The sequence below is a fragment of the Stigmatopora argus genome, chromosome 8 (genome assembly GCF_051989625.1).
Source record: "Stigmatopora argus isolate UIUO_Sarg chromosome 8, RoL_Sarg_1.0, whole genome shotgun sequence".
In the NCBI taxonomy this organism is placed as follows: Eukaryota; Metazoa; Chordata; class Actinopteri; order Syngnathiformes; family Syngnathidae; genus Stigmatopora; species Stigmatopora argus.
In genome coordinates, this window is record NC_135394.1 from 4514022 (window position 1) to 4533397 (window position 19376).

A 19376-nucleotide genomic window follows, 5' to 3' on the forward strand; every position below is an offset into this window, starting at 1 on the left:
GAGCTGCCACCCAGGAACGTGGCGCCCTACGTTTTTCATCCAGCCGGAGATATTCGCACTGCCCCACACCTCCGGCTACCCCCTGGATGAACTAATCCGCGTTCCAGTGACAGCTCTAGCGCTGCTGAGGGTAATCCTCAAGCGCCTGAGGTGGCCCAACAACAACAACAACATGAGCAGCGGCGCGATCGCTGATAAAAGACTGCTGCTCGTCGTGCGTTATTCGATTGTGAGGACATTTGTGTGCATCATTTTCGGAATATTTTGAAGGGAATAGTACAACAGCAAACAGCCCATCGATAGCGAACGTGAGGGTGGAGTGTTTGTTCCGTTTACGAGTGCGTTTTGTGGAAGAAAAAAAACGAAGCCCTCCGCCCCTTTTGTGCCCCTCTCCCCTCGGCGAAATCTGCCCAATTTTAGTTAGATTAAACACTTTATTTCTATTAAACCACTCGTTATTTATTACTTTGTCAATATATGGCGAATTATAAGAAATAAAACTTTTTTTTCAATCCAATATCCTGTTTCTGGTGTTTTTTTCAGAGAGTTGGAACGAATTAATTTGTTTCCCATTCATTTCAATGGGAAACTTTACCTCGAGTTACGAGTAACTTGTCATACGAGCTCAGTCACGGAACGGATTAAGCTCGTATCTCGAGGTACCACTGTATTTGTTAGTTTAATGATTAAATACAAATACTAGTATTTGTATTTAATAATTAAAAACAAATACTAGTATTTGTATTTAATAATTAAACGCTGTTTTCAGCTGGATTTGACCGAATTTGAGAGCATTTTGAGCCGTTTGGCGAATGGACGTATATGGACGTTTTTTTGCCTCCATCGCGACATTTTACCAAGGAATTCACTTCCCTGGGCTCGGTTCTAATGTCCAAAGAGTTCCAGTATTTGTATTTAATCATTAAATGCTGTTTTAGGATGGATTTGACCCGATTGCTGTCATTTTACAGCTCGGTTCTGCTACATCTGCCCGCCCAAGAGTGCTTATTCCCGGACTGCCATGCCCGCCCAAGAGTGCTTATTCCCGGGCTGCCATTGATGGTAGACTAACATTGATTTTTACTATAATTTGGACAACACCGGCGGCGGGCCGGATTAAAAATCCTAACGGGCCGTAGATGGCCCGCGGGCCGAGGTTGAAAAACTTTTACACGATCCGGGGGCGGGGCGAGCGCGCGAATCCCGTTTCGGCGAAACCTCCGTTCGGCGGAACGTCCATTCGGCGACCTGCCCGTCTGTCAAACGTCTTTAGGCGAATCATCCGAATACCGATGATGTCGCTCACACTGGTACTCAGTGCGCTCAGGGAGGTTGTCTTTCTGCTCAGACCAACGGAAAATTTGAGGGAACATTGGCCCCTACTCTTACAAATAGTAAATACCTTGATTAAACCTTAAATTCTGTAGATTGTTTCTGAGGCTGCAGGCCCATCCAAAGAAGAAGAGGCTCGTCAAGAACTGCAGGGACTTAGAGACTCTATGAGCCAGGCTGACACCAGGATTAAAGACCTTGAGAGTCAGCTGGAGAACATTAAGAAAGTGAGCCCTCAAATATTTTCCTCCTTGGTTTTGTCCATTAGACTTGTGTTTATGTCCATACATTTCTTTTCAAATGACATTTTTGATGGCATACATGCCACTTTGAGTTTTAATCTTGATTTTGTAAAGGTGGTTGCCGAGCGGGAAATGGAGGTGCAGAATGCTCAGGAACAGTCATCCAGACTGCAAACAGAACTGGGCAGGCTTAGACAAGAGCTGCAGGAGAAGGAGGACACACTTAAACAAGAGATGGCAGACAAGGGTGAGAAAACCAGGAAGGCTCTTGTTTCTGCCAAGCAAAGGATCAGCCATCTTACAAGTAGGAGAGCATTCCCTCCATTTTCTCCTTTCATAAGCATGCTGATGAGATTTAATTTGTAATCCTGTAACTACAAAGTTAAATACATTACTAACATACAGGAGTGGAAGACGATTTGTTGAAGGAAAACGAGGAGATGAAGCAGCGCTGTGAAAAGCTAAAGCAGCAGAATGAGGAATTAGACGTGCGTGTGAGCGCCATGAAGTCTCAATACGAAGGCCGGTTTACTCGACAGGAGAGAGAACTGAGAGAACTGCGTGGTCAGCAAGAGAGACAAGAGCAAAGAGATGAGCCTGCTGAGGCGGGTCCAAGCAAAGTGAGTCTTTGTTCTTTGTTTTTCTGGTTTTGTACAAAAAAAAGAGCAAACGTGAAACTTGACTATTTGTTATGTTGGTAGCCTCAGGAGCAACAGAGGAGCACAGAACAGAGACAGATCAGTCTTAAGTCAACGCCAGCGGCGGACAGGGGCAGGTAAACATTGGAACAAATGTTAACGCTCTTCCTCTAGTCTAGTGGAACCAATGCAACAGGGTCATGCAGATGTTAACTAACAGTGTACTCAACTTTGTTCTTAGTGCCAGTACCTCTGAGCCACCGACTGCCAACATAAAGCCAACACCTGTAGTAGCCACATCCAGCAAGCAAGCTGTCAACCCAGGGAATAAACCGACCCCAAGGGCAAGCATCAGACCAATGGTCACCCCAGCTCCTGTCCCCACTCCAACACCCACTGCTACTGTCATGCCCACTACACAAGTGGAGACTCAAGAAGGTAAGCGTGAGGGAATGGCATGAAGAAGGTAAAACATTCTAAATTAGTGTTTGTGGTCACTCTAATGCCATCCAATATGACAATTATTTACATCCAATATTAGGCATTCTGAAGCCTTTATAGCAAAGTTGAGCAATGATGGTGTTATTGCCGTTAAATGAATTTGACTTAATGCTCCGCAGCCATGCAAGCTACAGAGGGTCCACCGGTGGAACACGTAACTGTGTACGGGAGTGCCAGTGGTTCTGTGCGTTCAGCAAGCCCCAACATCCAGACCACCTTAGCCAGCCCTATGTTGACTGTGCAGCAAAGCCAAACACAAGCCACAGCCTTTGTCCAGCCAACGCAACAGCAGACCGTCTCCCACACAGAGCCAGTCAATCAGGAGCCGCCGCCTGTTGTAATTGAGGCAACAACGAGCTCACAGGTGGAATGGCCTTCGACATCCTCCACCACTGCTGTGTTCGGAACTGGTGGGAATAAATTATTGTTAAGACATTTCCATTTTGAATATGTTAATTCAATTTTTTTTTAACTATAATAGCCTTTCTTTGGGGCTGGGGGTTCAAGTTTCAGCGACACCAGGGTCGTCTTCCTCGGTGTCCAAAAGGCCACGTGAAGAAGATGAAAGTACTAGCACCATGGTTACAGACACTGAGGCCCCTCAGGAAGACACCCCTAGGGTTCCCATTTCAAAAAAGCTACGCCTTATCCAGAGAGTGGGTCCAGAGGTGAGATGCTGCAAATTTTCATTCATACTCTTTACCTCATTTGGCATTGTATAGAAAAGTCACTCGTGTCATGTGGTCCTCTTAGGAAGAAATTATGGCTGATGACAATGCTGAGGCTGAGGGGGTGGTACCAACAGACAGTCAAGAGGTCAGAGAACTCACCCAGGTCTGTATTGATAAACTAATACAGTTTCCATCACTTTAACTATGTAGGTTTTGTTAAATGCTACAACTATCAATAGGAATCACTTCTTGCATTATTTCATTAAAAAGTGTCTACAGACCTAAGTGTAAAGGTTGATTTAGGGAGGGGGGGGGGGTGGGGGGGGGGATAACCGGTAAAAAAAATTGCAACATCAGAAAATGTTAGTTCTAAGGTATGCTTATAGAGACTTTACAGTCATTTTGATGTTTTGCTTCTAAATACATGAAATATGTTTGAAATGTCAGAATATGAATTGTGAAAGAGTCTACTTAAATCAACTACAATGCTAGGTAATAGTGGCTTGCATTTATTTCCCTTCTTTAATTTTTAGTTCTTTTTTGGGTGTGTGTGAACGTTTCCTGAAATCCACCTTGTCATGATATGTCAAAATCATTAACGAAAAGAAAAATATTTCTGAAAGTTTGTTTTAGTTGTAAACTGATTTGTTTGTATGTCCATGCAGACTGAAGAGCTTTCAGCACTGGATGAGGATGATGAGAGTGCAGCATCTCAATCTACCACCGTTCACCAAGAAGTTGCTTTTGCACAGAGTGAAACTCCTGAACAGCAGCTAGAAGTAATTGTTATAGTAACTGATACCGAGAGTGAGGAAAATCAAGAAGATGCAGATGAAGAGGAGGATGGACAGGTAAAGTTAGAAAAACTGAATACAAAAGTGAAGGCAGAGTTTGGTGATTCCTCACATTCTTTATTTTTCATTTCAGTCAGGGGGCCTTTAAATGTTTTTTTTCCCATTGAGGTGGCCATCTATCTTAGTAAATGATTTACTTGATTTATTGAACTGCAAGAGGATGTATGGAAATAAGTTTAATTTGTTTCCAGTGAAGTGGTCTCCGTTAAAGCTGTTTTCCGTTACTGTTTATTTTATAACCTCTACAGACACGATCTTAGGTCAGGCTTTAAGGGGGTTCTGGTTTGATGACCTCAGTATTGCATCTCTGCTTTTTATTTATTTATTTTTTTTATACAAATGATGTGGTTCTTTTGGCTTCCCCAAGCACGACTTTCAACTTTTGGCTTTAGTAGTTTACAGCGATGTGTGATGCATACCATCACCTTCAAATGGCAAAGACCATAGACCTCAGTTAGAAAACTGTTGAGTTTGTGTCTGTTTCTGGTTGAGGATGAGATCCTAGCTAGAGTTGAAGTATCCTGCGAGTCTTGTTGACAACAGGAATAATCTGGTAGATTGCTGGCATCTGCAGTGATGCAGACAGTGCATCAGCATCAGGTTTACCAGATGAGCTACAGTCAGGCCCATAAATATATGGATACTGACAATTTCTCCAGCTCCCTACCAAACAACTAAAATGTACTGCAAATAAGTCTTTGACCTTTACCCATTTTTCGCCCTTTTCACCCATAGCTCAGCTCTATGATTTAAACTGAGGTTCAACAAAGCTGTTGTTGTTGCCCTGCTCCCAACACTACTTGCTGAATTGGCAAATCAGGAGTGCTTGGCAAACTCATATTTGGTTGTTTTGGCTGTACTTCATCTATTATATTTTTTTTATTATCAAAACCGTATTGCTTTTTATCTTCAGGAGTACGATGAGGGTGATGAAGAGGAAGATGACGAAGAGGAGGAAGAGGTCGAAGAAGAGGAGGAAGATGATGGGGGAATTGAAGGAGAAGAGAGTAACGAGGGGAGTGGAGAAGGCAACGAGGCCTACGATGGAGATGACACAGAGGTTTGATCAGCACACTTGTCTACTAATCCAAACTGACATGTACATTCACCCAACACATTTGTCATTTCCAGTCGACTTCTTAAGGCTTCCCAGAATATCTGGGTTCCTCTGCGCTTTCCAACACGACAGCTCAGTTTTTCCACTCCAATCCCAGCAGAATTTAAACTCTGTGTCATAAGTGACTGTCTGTGTGTTTAATTCATGAGTTAACCATTTGCTTGGGATTTACTTGTGCATGTAGATCGATGATGATGATTCAGTGTCTGTCCAATGCCAATTTGTTCTGTCACTTGTAATCTACTCCAATGAATGATGATCTGCAAAGTTCAAACCACCACCGTCTTGTTTTTGAGTAACTTGGGTGTTGTGTAATAAAAGCTTGATTGTTAACAAGCTTTTCTGGAAAGAAAATCACTCCAGCTGGCTCGAAATGACTGAGACTAGCATTAAAACCAGCAATAAAGAAGGAGTTAGACCTCCAAAGGAACAGGATCAAAGGAAATGATTTCATTTAAGCTTCCAAGTTAAATTAATTAATTGATTCAATTTTCTCATGAGGTGACAATGAAGCATATTTAGCGCATTCTGCTCCCCCATAAATTATTTTGAGCCTCCTCAGTATTTATTTGCACTTTAAGATTTCCTCTCACGGAACTCTTACACGCTCTTTTGTTATTTGTCCTCTTCTCAGGAAGCTGATGTAACCGACGCGGGGACAGAGACTGAGGAGAGTTTGGGGGCGTCCGACTCCACCCAGAGGCCTGCAGATTCCCAGACGGCCAGCTGTAAGATCCAGGAAATGTTATTAATGCACACGTGTAATTCCACCTTAGACTCGCCCAGTGTGCTCACAACCTGTCCCGTCACTCTAATTACTTATCGAATTCACCGTGACTTAGAGAGCTGTAATGAAGTCTGTCTGACAGAAAGGGTGGCAAAAATAGTCCTTTCCATAATAGTCCTACTCATTCATGCCAGTAAGTAACATGTTGCAATAAGTCTGTTTTTTTGGGGGGGGGGGGGGGTGACAAGAAATCGAACGCGTTGCTATCGCTAAACTCCTAATCAGATTTAAGTCACCGAGTGCATTACTTTATTTCTCATTTAGGGCGCAGTCACATGTATTAGATGTAAGCCATCAACTAAAGATTAGCCCTTCACATAGTTAAAGCAGCTGTGACTAAAATAGACATGCAACAGCGTACAACATAGACAATAATGGAGGGAGGAGAGCCTTAAGTCTTATAGCCTTAAGCCATGTTTTGGTTGCTGAATGTAACTTGTCATCTAATTCAGTTACTTTTGAAATCAAGCATTAAATTCCTAAAATGAATTTAAAAGTAACTGTAGCAACACTGCTCCTAATAAAAAAAAATACACAAATATCGATAGGGGCTCTACCATACTGATACTGCAATGAAAGACTTATTTCATACCAGCATCCCAAATGATTGTGTATAACTTTCAGTTGAGACTACGACAATGGAGGCCTTCTCCACTGAACAACCCATCACAAGCTCTGGTATTCGTATGCCCCAATCGCCAAGGAGACCAACACATTCACAACCCCCAACTCAGGTATAGATCTGATTGTCTACTTGGGAATTTGCACAATTCCTGCTTTCTCCTATTGTTCTTTTACTCTACTCTTAGTATGTCATTTTATCGTATGTATAGATCAGAATTAATCTAATGTATTCTATTGTCTATCTTTTTCATATGCTTTATTCATTTTAAGAGGTTAATAAATCATTTCCTTATAATTTTCTCATTTTTGTGTGTTCCCTCACATCTTTCATACAAAATTGGGACACGTTGACCAATTTTAAAGGGTTTAGTTGGTAGTTGTGTGAGAACCGTGGAACGAATTAGAGAATTTACATATAAAGTACACCTACTTATAAAATTTTCAAGTTACGTAAACAGTTCTGCAACCAAGTAATTTCGTAACTAGAGGTGCGACTGTATATATATATACATCAGTATTGTTGTTTTTAATTATTCTATCATTCACTGCCAGCCTCTCCCAGTGAAACTGGATTAGACACCTAGCATCCTCAACGGCAGCCAAAGAATGCCCCAAAAAGGGTTAGGATGAGAAAGTTTGACTCTTTTTTTTTTTTGCGCTTATTCCAGATGTCCCAGCGCATCCCTGCTCGTCGCCAGTCAGTGGGCAGGGTCCCTCAGCTCTCTGGGGTCCCCACAAGTGCTGTAAGTCATATCCACAACATTTGATACATGCCAGACCCAAAGGTTACCACAGCAAGTAATTTAAAAGATATTAACCAACTGTTGTTCTTTGTAGCAGCACCTCATTGACGACGAAGACCGGATGGTACCTAACGCTCCCACATTGGTGGTGCCACACCGTTCAGATAGTTTTGACCAGGCTGTGAAGTAAGTATTACTCATTCCACTATTGTGATGCATAATGGAACATTAAGTAAGGAGCCTAAAGCTGTTTTCTTCTACAGTTCTCCCCAGGTGTCCGCAAGCCGGGCCTTCCGTTTTGGCCAATCGGATGACGTGCCGCAGACAAGCTCAGATCTTGGCCAGATTGCGGCACAAGGAGGTACACCCCCAACACTCAGTTTTGTAATTCTTCTGAACCCACTTTAAGTCGCAAAACAGTTCATTTGTTTGTCACCGTCTTCAGGTCTTGGGATGTTTGACAGCCCCTTGTTCCTTACATCTCATGAAGAAGAGTCTGGTGGACGCAGTGTTCCCACCACACCACTACCACAATTGACAGCAGGTGTCACTTCTCATTGAAATGCTGAATGCAAAACCCATTATAATGGGCAGGAGTTTTTTTGCAGTAGTTTTTTTTTTATAACCTCTGGTGCCATTTTATTTGGTTTGCACAACAATTTCCGTTGAGTGTCCAGAATGCAATCTCTCAAGCTACTTTAATTGGTCTTTTTGAGGCTCTCATTAATATACGCATGACTAGATCTAATTTGAATGCTTTTTGCGCTGATTGGCCATCGGTGTAGTCGGCGTGGCTAATTTGTTTGGTGACTTTGATCTATCGTGGAGACACGGAGGGGCTACAATCGTCCTTCAATTATTCTAGAAATCGCGATGATACAAAAAATATATATATATATTTTTTTTTTCACTTCGCACTCCCGCTCTAGCCATGTTCAAGGCGTAGTTCATTCAGGAGGTAGGTTTTCCTATCCTTCCTTGACATTTACTTGACACCAACGCACGTTGCGTCTAGGGTGAATGTCATAATCCTCTTGCACGTGTTTCTAAAATGACACACAGGATTTGTGGAGGTTGGGTATCGAGGACTGGGCAAAAAGGCTAACTTTTGTTGGTGTGCAAACCAGGTAAAGTGCCTTTTAGGTGGCTAGACGGCAAACAGTGGTACAGGGGTTAAGGTCGTGCAGAAAAGAAGTGACAGTTATTGGTCGTACAATTGTACGTCGTACTAAACCAAAGCAGATGCGTATGTATACATTTGAATACTGCATTATTTATACACTGTATCCTTCGGCCAACTCCGTTTTAATCAGGAAGTGACGACAAGCTTGCTTGCCCTCTTGGCACTCCCAGTTTTTAGGGGTGTGAAAGAAGTAAAAAGAGTGGCGGTACTAGCATACGGCACGGTGTCACGGTACATAATGACCAAATGTAAATGCTAACGTTTGCAGAGCTTGGAAACTCAATGGCAATCAAAGATATGACCAAGATAACATTTAAAGCAGGACACACTCCCATTCTGACTTATCGTATATGCATGTAACAGTTTAAAATATTGAAAAATGACTTTTGTGCCTCTTCAAAGAATCAGTACCCTTATTTTGTTTTTTTTCCCCCACCTTTTTAGTCTTTGAGGTGGTTCCATCAGATGCAGTGGAGCAGGCCTCGCAATCGGTTCCCATGGTGAGCACATCCACTCCTGGCCTTCTTGCACCAGGCACAGCCAGCACGAGTGAGGAAAGGGACGACATCTTCCTGGAGTCAGACCCTGATAAGTAAGACGCCGTCAGTGTTGATATGTCGGGCTGTGAAATTCTTCAGTGCTTCTTTGTATGGATTTTAGAGTTGACTTGCATGTTGTTTTAAAGCGCTTCAAAGTCATTGTTGTTTAGTGATTGCGTGTAAGGTCGCCAAAACCTTCCTCTTGTGGAGTTCATATTTCCATGATGACTGCCGTAGCCACTTTTTTTTTTTTACCTCCAAATGTAGCGACTCGCAGTAACTCCTCCGACCATTCTGTATGTCACACAGTCCATTATACAGAACAAAACCTTTAAGTTTTTATTAGTATTTATATTAATTGTATATTAGGGTGTAAAAAAACCCATGTTAAGTAAAGATTTTAACTCGACATAACTCAAACTCTTCAGTCATCTTAGCTAACTTGTTCTTTATATATTTGTAACTAATTTTGTCAAGTTAATTGAGCTTAATAACATGCATGTTAAAAATATGTGGGTCATCTTTATACATTGGAATAAAGTGAACTTTAAATATATTGTTCTGCAAAAAGGTTTCAGTGTCACTCAACTCTGCGTGCACAGATGGTTTCAATCCACAGCTGGAAAAAAAATATTAAACATTTTCTTAACCCCTAAATGGCTACATTTAAACAATTAACTCATTTACTGCAAGAGATGATGATAGGTCTTCAAATCTATTTTGAGTGGGAGAATTGGCAGGATCTTGGCCAAATTGGATTGGCAGTGACTGAGTTAGATTTGAGAATCTTTCACTCTTCCTTTTGCTTTTCAAGTAGATGCTTAATCCTTTTCAGAAGGTCAATTTAAAATACATAATAAAATAAGTAATAATAAAAGAAAAAAGTCCAACTGACCCACAACAGACTCCTATGGTTAAAAAAAATAAAAAAAACAACCTTGGGCCTGTTTTGATCCAGAATGTCACTTTTCACGGCAATAGGCTGAAAGGCTTAAAATGAATTCTAATTTAGTTAGTTGAAGTTCTGTTTACTTGTAAAAACTTTTATTGAGCTTCCCATTAAAACTAAAAATTGCCAGTGAAATAATTTCAACTGAAATTTCAACTTCAACCAGCCTTTCTTTTTTTTAACAGCACACACCGTTTGACGTATTTATCAAGCTCCCCCCCAAAAAACTACGGTCATAATTAATGGAAGGCTAGCATAACGTTAGAGGGGTACAGCTTCCGCGGGTAATTTGATATTCTGTGTTCAGCCCTGAGCAAATTTTGTTTTGTTGGTGCTCACCTTCATTTAGGCATCAAACACTCAAGCATTCTTGCCGTTTTTGCCCCCTTGATTATTGTCTTACAATGAAATATGATTGTGTATTTTCATGATAACAAAACTATTTTTAAAAATTAGTTCCAGGCCCAGTGCTGAGAGTTCGGTGGATATTGTGATGTCTCAGGATGATTTGGTGGAGCCCAGTCAGGCCTCCGACCCGGCCAGCCTGCCGTCCACCAGCCAGGAGCCTTCATCCAGCTCCGCGGGTACGCTAAGCGAGCGAACGTTGATTTTGTTAACAATGCGACCTGTCTTTTGAGTGTTGCATTGCTTTGATGCGCACAGATACCAGCAGCGCTCCAACTAGGGCCGCACCAAGCAGACAACTGCAGCGTTGGCCAGGGAACCGTGGCGGGCGTGCTAAGAGAGGAGGTAATCACGTTTACATTTGGACAATTTTATTACATATTAAATACGCAGTTACAGAGAAGAGAGAGCGTGATACTTGTAAAAGGAAAATTTCTTTGCATGCTTTTTGAAGTTGTTTTCATTTGGAAACTTGCGATGCACATTTTATTCAGCAGCTGTATGTAATTTTTAAAACCATAACTGTGTATATCACAACAGGTCAAGCATTTCCTTCTCGCGGAGTCTACGGCAGACGCATCGCCAGAAGAATCTTCCACCCATGGAAATCCTGACCGAGCCTTCTCTAGTCGGTCTTGATGGTTTTGTCCTTTTTCTTTTATATCTCTTTTTATCACACTCAATGTTTTAAGTGATGTTATGCCTTGAAAAATGTTATTAAAAGTTTGGAAGCGGTCCAGTGCGAGAGAGTAATCAGAGCTTATTGGGGCAATTGATGAAGTTGCTCTGAGCCGTTGGGTTTTCTCTCGGAGATGCCACAGCAGGCTGATCGCCATACATCTTAACATTGTAGGATTTAGCTGCAAAAGACAAACATGTAAAAACATCTTATTAGTTCCGTCAAAGCTGGACTTGCACTGCGAAGGAACTTTGACTGCGGTCAGCTTGGCAATAAACTTATTCTCCAAAGGCATTTTTACGTTGATTTCTGGCACACCCAAACACACATGGCCTTTCTTCAAGACTCAAATGATTTTAAAGTGTGTTTTTTTAGGTACGGCTCTGCTGTTACTTACTTCTAGATAGGACATAGTATTTATAGCCCTCTGGTTCTCTGTAACTGGGGACAGAAACGGCCGAGGTGACTGTCGTGGGGAATCCTCGCCAGGACATACGAATGTTGATCGTAGGTCCCAAATGTGACGCTGGAAACAAATGGGCTTTGTCAAAAACAAAGTGTTATAATTTCACTCCTCAGGTTTCTCATAAATGGTTTCAAGGCCTTTTCCCATGTGTTAAATCTCACAGGAGCAGCTTGTCCTTCTCCCTGCAAGCATGACTCATTTTCCAGAAAGATGTGTTGAAACTCAAAAATGGCTTGCCTGAGTTCACGCCCGCCGTGACATTTACCGCACAGTTTCACTCAAAACACCTTGAAATTCTTACAAAATCCAGAATATTTGAACAAATACAAGTAGGAATGTTGTCGATCCATCACGTAATCGAAAATCGGCCCGATCACGTCATTTCGGAATGGGGTGAAAAAACTGTGTTGCTAAAATATATTCATTTTTGTTTTTAAAAATTAATTCATGGGCTTCCATTGACGGTGATAGACGTCCAATCTAATTGGACTGGCAAGCTTACAGTCATTGTTTGATCCCCAGTCAAATGGGATTGGATGTCTAACTCTGGTGTAAAAATATGTGATTGGGTCAACTCTAAATAAAAGCTTTTAGCAGGTTCCCCATTACAAGGCTAGAGATAAATTATCAAAATTACCTGCCAACCGGTCAGTTGTGTATTGTTTTCTCACCTGCATGTCGCGCCATTCGGTGGCGGACAGTGTAAATGGTATATTGAGGTTGAGGTTTCTTGTTACATGGAGTGCCGCCATACTTGTATGAATATTTTTGCACCAATCCGCCTAAGAGAATCGACAGACGGGTCATGAGTTCATCCAATAAATACTGTTGTTTTGAATGGGCAACTATTGACTGTGATAGAATTGGTCCGAACCTCTCTTGAAGAAATAGACAGATTCTCTCCTGCTGCGGTGTTGGGGGACAGAGAGAGCAGCTGTGATGTGACCTCTAAGTCCGTCGAAGCCCGCCTCGACAGCCTTTGGGTAGCCCAGGTCCAAATTATTGTTTTCAAATCTCCAATACTGGTTCCCCTGCAAACCACAGAAGAGAATTGAAACAAGATGATTCCTGTTTTTTGTTTTGGAAGACAATTCTGGTAAAAGTCATTCAAATGACCTTGAAGATGTATGTTTTCCCCTGACAATTGCAACGGGTAAACGCGGTGTCAATGGGGGATGGGATGCCCCACGCTTGTGTGATATCACGAGCAGGACCTGGTGACCTGTTTCTATCCAATGACCAGAAGTAGTGACCTGTGGACCGTGATAGTAAACATCATTAGATTATTTAAATTATAAAAATTTTAACTGTTTTATCTCAAGAACTACTGCTATGTTGAGCCGAGTCAGAATTGAGAAACAATATGTAGTTATGCCATCATTTTCCTTTCTAAACTTTGTCCTATTGTCACAACTAATTACATTCTGGCAACCGCAGTGACTAATGATTCTCTCATTTAAAATCACTTCTTGGCACCAACCTCTGAAGACCACAATTGTGCCATTCCTCAGTGTTGTGACCGCACTGGTGGGCCGACCACTGCATAGGTTTGTGTCATTGTTGTCATCTGGAAATGGAAACATCATTACCACAGGAAAAATATTATTATAGCAATTTAATCTCAAGGCGGGTGGAACTTCTGGGCATTGAATTGATTTTATTTTTTATTAGTAGTACTTGGAACTGCCTTTGCTCCAGCCAATGTGTGGAATTATGAACAGTGAAGTGAGTGTTTACCTGCTTGAAAGTCTCTGGAAGTATCCACAGTCAGCACTGGTACCACTGGTTTAATCGTAGGTTTGGGGTCTGGTTTTTTTACGGGGATTTTTGTGGTCGTTAGTAAAGGCTTTTGGTCATCCTGGGGTTTCGAGGCGGGTTCTACTGATTGAGTTGGTTTCTGGGTTGCTGTTGCTGGATTCGTTGAATCAAAGCGTGGTGTGTATGTGGTGGTGGGAAGTATGGGTGTCGTGGCATTGAGATCTGACTCCACTGAGGGAACACCAGTGGAGGCATTCTGAGGGTCCGGCACAAGGGAAGGGCCGTTGGTTGCAAAAAGTAACGTGGTTGGGTTTGATGGTGGGACTGTTGTCGAACCAGGAATGTTGGGCGTCTGTGAGCTTTCTGCCGTTGTCGAAAGCACTTGTGAGAGTTCTGATGATACCGAAGATGTGGGGGATTCTTGTGAGGGTTCTGGTGATACCGAAGGTGTGGAGGCCTCCTGTGAGGGTTGTGGTGGTACTGAAGATGTTGGTGACTCTTGTGAGGGTTCTGTTGATACTGAAGGTGTGGAGGACTCTTGAGAGGGTTCTGGTGATACTGAAGGCGTGGCAGACTCTTGTGAGGGTTCTGTTGATACTGAAGGTGTGGAGGACTCCTGTGAGGGTTCTGGTGATACTGAAGGGGTGGAGGACTCTTGTGAAGGTTCTGGTGATACCGAAGGTGTGGAGGACTCCTGTGAGGGTTCTGGTGATACTGAAGGTGTGGAAGACTCTTGAGGGGGTTCTGGTGATACTGAAGGTGTGGCGGACTCTTGTGAGGGTTCTGTTGATACTGAAGGTGTGGAGGACTCTTGAGAGGGTTCTGGTGATACTGAAGGTGTGGCAGACTCTTGTGAGGGTTCTGTTGATACTGAAGGTGTAGAGGACTCCTGTGAGGGTTCTGGTGATACTGAAGGCGTGGAGGACTCTTGTGAGGGTTCGGGTGATACCGAAGATGTGGAGGACTCCTGTGAGGGTTCTGGTGATACTGAAGGTGTGGGTGACTCTTGTGAGGGTTCTGGTGATACAGAAGGTGTGGCGGACTCTTGTGAGGGTTCTGTTGATACTGAAGGTGTGGAGGACTCCTGTGAGGGTTCTAGTGATACAGAAGGTGTGGCGGACTCTTGTGAGGGTTCTGTTGATACTGAAGGTGTGGAGGACTCCTGTGAGGGTTCCTGTGATACTGAAGATGTGAATGATTCTTGTGAGGGTTCTGGTGATACTGAAGGTGTGGAGGTCTCATTTGAGGGTTCTGGTGCCACTGAAGATGTGGAGGACTCTTTTGAGGGGTCTGGTGGTACTGAAGATGTGGATGGCTCCTTTGAGGGTTCTGAAGTTGCAGCTATGTTAGGTGTTGCAGTTGAAAAAGAGGGCCTACCCTCTGTTGTGTCAGAAGTAGCTTTAGTCAGAGCATCGGTCTGTGCTGTCTCCATCCATGTGGCGTCAGCTGTGGGAGAATGTTCTGGTTGGAGTGCCAAAGTTGGAGTGGGTGTGTCAGGAACTTGGTCAGATATTGGTGTTGTTCCTGAGTCAGGGAGAGTGACATCACTGAGATCTGGAAGTGCAGAAACAATAGATGAATGAATAGCCTGACAACTTGTCACTGATCCCTTGTGCAGTGGAATGTTTGAATCTTTTAAAATATCAATTCCATTCGTTCATAAAGTCTTTTTACGATTCAAATCCTGACTTGACTGACTTAGTACATTCTGCATGATCGCCAAGCTACTTGTGGTAGATCGCACCACAATAACATTTTGATCCCTTTCCTCTGTCGATTACCTTAGCTAGGCTCTTATGAATTTGGCATGTCTGCAGTAAGCTTTAGCGTCAATCAAGAGTTGATTTTCACCCCCGTTTCCTGCCGCTCCCATACATGTTGATAGAGTCTAATGAAAGGTATGTCAATATAAATTATAGCTGAGTTTTGTTGGTGTCCGGTAAAAAAAAAAGTATATCGTGGAAGGTTAAATCCTTGAAAAGTAAGTCATGTGTGATAGCTTTGCACAAATATGGGATGTTAGAAGTGCAATCAGTGGATTGCAGTCAGTTGCTTCTCGTTTCAGCACAACCCCCGTTGGTTAAACTCTGTGTCTGTGCAACAAAATGCTGCATTGCTCATTGAAAAGTAGATCTTGGAGCAAAAAAGTGACAGCACCACTGGCCTAGGTCTTCATCAGTAAAACTCCTGCTGGAATTTTAACACACCTGCATTGCCAGTGGCTGTGCTGCCATCAGCCATGTCACTGGTGTTTGATTGGACATCTTCTGAAGGCGTCATCGCCAATGAAACTGCCTCTGTGATCACCCTTGGAGTTTCTGTGATCAAAGTGGCCTGAGTGGAGATTGCCTCCAACGGCTCGGCTGGAGTCGACTCATACGTATTAGTGCTCTCTGGCTCTTCTGTGTACAAAAAGTAATCCTCAGAAATGGTCACGTGTACATGCCAACTATATGTCTGTGATGTAATTGAGTAAAAATGTGGCGACACTTTGTTTTGTGAAAAATGTTACGTTTTTCCCAGAACATCGCTCACCATCGCTGGCATCTTCTGGAAACAATATCGGCTTCACCAGCGGAACTTCATCATTTTCTGTCGTGGGGAAATATGAAACAAATGTGTGTGGAAGCCAACGCCTGAATGGATGTTTTGAAAATACATTCAATCTAAGAACTCCCTGACTATTACATCGACATGGAACAACATATGGATTTGATACAGTCTTGGAGGGCATTTGAGGAAAATGTTCTCCACTGATTAATAACATAACAGCATTTTTAGAGTAAAGTTAGATGGAAAGGGCTCCCATTCATCTTCTGTACCTCCTATCCTCGCAAAGGTTGTGGGGGTGCTTGTGCCTATCCCAGGTAACTGTGGTCAGGTGATTGGGTACATCCTGAACCACCCAATTGCAAGCCACATAGAGCTTCCAATCATCACTTGATTTTTGTCAGGGCATCCCCAAACTAGCACCACAACCTTCCTTGATTGACATATGGATTATTTTATCTACAAAGTCTCCACCCTTGCATCCTTTTTGTTTTCCCACACTTGGGCGTGAAGCTGCGTCCGTTATTTTCCCGCAATTGGACAGCAACCCTCTCCCGTGTTACTGTTGGCCACTCAAGCGTGTGTTTCTTGGCCTGTTCTACATGGTGAGCAAATTACAGCAATAGAACCAGATTGGAACAATTACTCTCTTTTTCAGTAAGTCTTGCTCATTTGAATAGCAGATGGGCACAAGCATATTTTGGATGAACTTGTATTCTATCCATCTGATTATATTCCTATAAACCTTGTCCTTTCTAGGGTTTAGCAACCTTTAACCTGACCCAGAATTTCAAGCAGTTACCTTCATCATTTCCTTCGCTGAGACCTAAAGATGGCTGTTCTGCTTCGTTTACTGTTTCCTCTGTTGGAATATTGACGAATAAGCGTTAGAGGGAGTTATTGACACGACCACGTGTGGTGTATATTTCTGTTTACGTTAAATATACCTTGAGGATTTTTAACATCTACTACATTGTGACTTACTTGAACTATTCAGCTAACTAATTAATAAAAACTAAACCAAGAAGTAGAATCCTGCATGCTGCATTCTACATGCTGGTAGTCATGCATGTGTACATGGTACTCTACATCCATTTGTCCGTGCCCTATTTGTTTATTGGTATGTTCATGCATGTTAGATGTCGTCAATCAGGAATATGGCTACAGTGCACTAAATTTCCGACTGTGTCTTCATATGAAAATACTACACTGATCATGCGGAATGTTTTGGACAAAGCTTGCCTTCTGCATCACAGTGGATCCTGTAATCTGGACAACACTGCTTAAATTTAAGACAATCAGAGTCGCAGCTACACAGTTGGCCTCTCTTGAATGATTCCCCGCAACGACCTCTACAGGAGTTTTCTGCAGCAGATAAATGCAATATGAAACTGCGTAGTGAGCTACAGCAAGTGATTGTCGTATTGGAACAATGACATTATTTTTTTTCGTTGAAGGACATTAGGGCAACAATATAAACTTGTCTGACTTTGAAAGACATATCTATTGATTGGTTGGTTTGTTTCATTTATTCATTTCATCATGACTGCATTTTTAGCAAGAACGTCTTCACTATACGTGGAAAGCTGAATTGAATTGAATTGAATTGAATTGAATTGAATTGAAATGAATGCTTTTATTGTCATTATACAAGTATAATGATGATTTTTTTTGCCAATATTGAGCCCAGTGATTGTTCATTGGAAACTTTGTCATGGTTAGGTGGTGTTTTCCTGATTTTCTCAATTTTTTTTGGGCTCAATCACTTTAATCGGCCTTGTCAGATTTAATTGATCATATGCCACTGAATTGTAGTTTGTCAGATTTTGAACAGTCCTTCGCAAAGTGTCCAATATTTGTTAGACTTCTGTAGTTTGTTATACTTCAGATGAGGTCAAAAACATTTTCACATTTTATACACTGCAGTATAAAATATATTTCATTTTCAAGAGCCTGCTAACTTGATGTTAATATATATCGGTATGTAGTTGCTATTGCATAAAATTAAGAGTAAAAAAACTAATAAAATAATAAAAAACAGTTTAATACAGAGGACAGTTAATCAAAAGTCGCCACTTAAAACTTTTAAATCTTTATAGAGCAAGTGACTATTTGGGGAATTTAAAACAATGTATTTAGCATTTAAGAGCTTTAAGCTTTTATAGGGGCAAGTGAGTATTTTTGATTGGCATTTAAAAAATATTAAGTACATAAATATGACCAATTATTGTTTTTACCATTATTATATTTGTATAGTTTTGATAATTATATATACATTTATGAATGAATGTGATGATCATAGAAAACTACATCAATGAATGTAAAACAAATAAAAACAGAAATACCCTCTAATGTTTATTTTAAAAATAAAATTAATAAACTCATTGCATGCTGAGTGATTGATGTCTCTTAATTTGTGTAAAAAAGGTTTCGATTAAAAAATTGATATCAGACAATATGATTATTTTAAATGTGTGTTTTTTTTTCTCATGTGCCAGATTACCCAGCCCAAGTCTTTGTTCTTAGAAATGAATAATCTTTTGAATGGCAGAGGTTTGATCCGCAACAGGTCAACACAACTGAGATAGTATAAGGAGAAATAGGCACTCACTGGAGGTGCAATAAGCTTCAAAGTCCAGGCAGCATTCACCATAGGCCATACAGCCGTAGTCACACTGGCACAAATAACCTCGGTAGTATTCAACACCACATCTTCCACCGCAACTTTCTGTTGATGAGAAAGAGAGCCTTGATTTACAGGAAACGGGAGAGTAGGGGACACACAGAACTCTCTTTTTGGTAAATAATTGCCAATACGGTCAACATAAACCAGTACAACAAACACACAGATGTCATTACTAATTTGTTTACTGATCTGAAAGTCTGCATATCACCCAAGCATCATACTCACTTTGACTGACAGTTGGAGTCAAGGCACAAGACAGGAGAATAAGTGAGCATAGTGGAGTCCAAGACATTCTCTCGCATACCTGGAAGTAAACACATTAAAATCATGAAATAGTTTAGTTTAGTTTTTTTGTTTTTTTTTAAAGAGAAAGACGCACAGAAATCAAATTCCCCACCAACTTGGCGTCTGCGTTAATAATTCTGCCCGACTTTGAACTGCTGCTGCTTTTAAAGGCTGCGAGGCCGGCTTACCTCGTCATAATTGGCAAATCTGTTCTATACTCAAAATGACCTCACGGGCTACAGGGAGGGTCTTTTTCAGACGGCGGGTTTCCTCAAAAACACCTGGAAGTACGCCGAAACGCATCTGTGCCAGCCACACTTTGAAAAACATTAACTTTAAAAGAATGGGGAAATACTAGGTAAAAAAG

General features: G+C 41.7%; 2 protein-coding genes across 3 annotated transcripts in view; one reads left to right on the plus strand and one right to left on the minus strand.

Annotated features, from left to right (window-relative positions):
- Window positions 1-11558, plus strand: part of tprb (translocated promoter region b, nuclear basket protein) — a 25998-nt gene extending 14440 nt beyond the window's left edge. The window contains exons 32-51 of one of the 2 annotated variants that reach the window (XM_077606600.1): window positions 1428-1559; window positions 1689-1878; window positions 1980-2194; window positions 2276-2349; window positions 2454-2650; window positions 2833-3123; window positions 3221-3381; window positions 3467-3547; window positions 4050-4235; window positions 5152-5298; window positions 5990-6083; window positions 6767-6876; window positions 7435-7509; window positions 7604-7695; window positions 7773-7870; window positions 7955-8053; window positions 9137-9284; window positions 10637-10764; window positions 10844-10930; window positions 11126-11558. In XM_077606600.1, coding sequence (XP_077462726.1) covers window positions 1428-1559; window positions 1689-1878; window positions 1980-2194; window positions 2276-2349; window positions 2454-2650; window positions 2833-3123; window positions 3221-3381; window positions 3467-3547; window positions 4050-4235; window positions 5152-5298; window positions 5990-6083; window positions 6767-6876; window positions 7435-7509; window positions 7604-7695; window positions 7773-7870; window positions 7955-8053; window positions 9137-9284; window positions 10637-10764; window positions 10844-10930; window positions 11126-11199 — 2679 coding nt within the window. In that variant the 3' untranslated portion in view covers window positions 11200-11558. The remainder of the gene's footprint in view (window positions 1-1427; window positions 1560-1688; window positions 1879-1979; window positions 2195-2275; window positions 2350-2453; window positions 2651-2832; window positions 3124-3220; window positions 3382-3466; window positions 3548-4049; window positions 4236-5151; window positions 5299-5989; window positions 6084-6766; window positions 6877-7434; window positions 7510-7603; window positions 7696-7772; window positions 7871-7954; window positions 8054-9136; window positions 9285-10636; window positions 10765-10843; window positions 10931-11125) is intronic. The other variant, XM_077606599.1, reaches the window with a different exon arrangement.
- On the minus strand, window positions 10940-19188 carry prg4b (proteoglycan 4b). The gene is made up of 13 exons (XM_077606601.1): window positions 19104-19188; window positions 18950-19028; window positions 18650-18766; window positions 16841-16900; window positions 16024-16080; window positions 15696-15890; window positions 13468-15042; window positions 13211-13297; window positions 12847-12983; window positions 12605-12761; window positions 12402-12512; window positions 11662-11790; window positions 10940-11445 (listed from the first exon to the last, which is right to left on the minus strand). The coding sequence occupies exons 2-13, from the start codon at window positions 19014-19016 to the stop codon at window positions 11339-11341; spliced, it is 2799 nt and encodes a 932-aa protein (XP_077462727.1). The 5' UTR covers window positions 19017-19028; window positions 19104-19188; the 3' UTR covers window positions 10940-11338.
- Window positions 19189-19376: the final 188 nt, after the last annotated feature.

What these genes read in the sequence shown, in the direction of transcription:
- prg4b (XM_077606601.1), bottom strand. Translation starts at nt 19,016, where the DNA reads ATGTCTTGGACTCCACTATGCTCACTTATTCTCCTGTCTTGTGCCTTG. An exon ending in CAGCGAAGGAAATGATGAAG is followed by an intron (nt 16,081 to 16,840) that starts GTAACTGCTTGA and finishes TCCCCACGACAG; the next exon opens with AAAATGATGAAGTTCCGCTG. An exon ending in CCGAATGGCGCGACATGCAG is followed by an intron (nt 11,791 to 12,401) that starts GTGAGAAAACAA and finishes ATTTGTTTCCAG; the next exon opens with CGTCACATTTGGGACCTACG.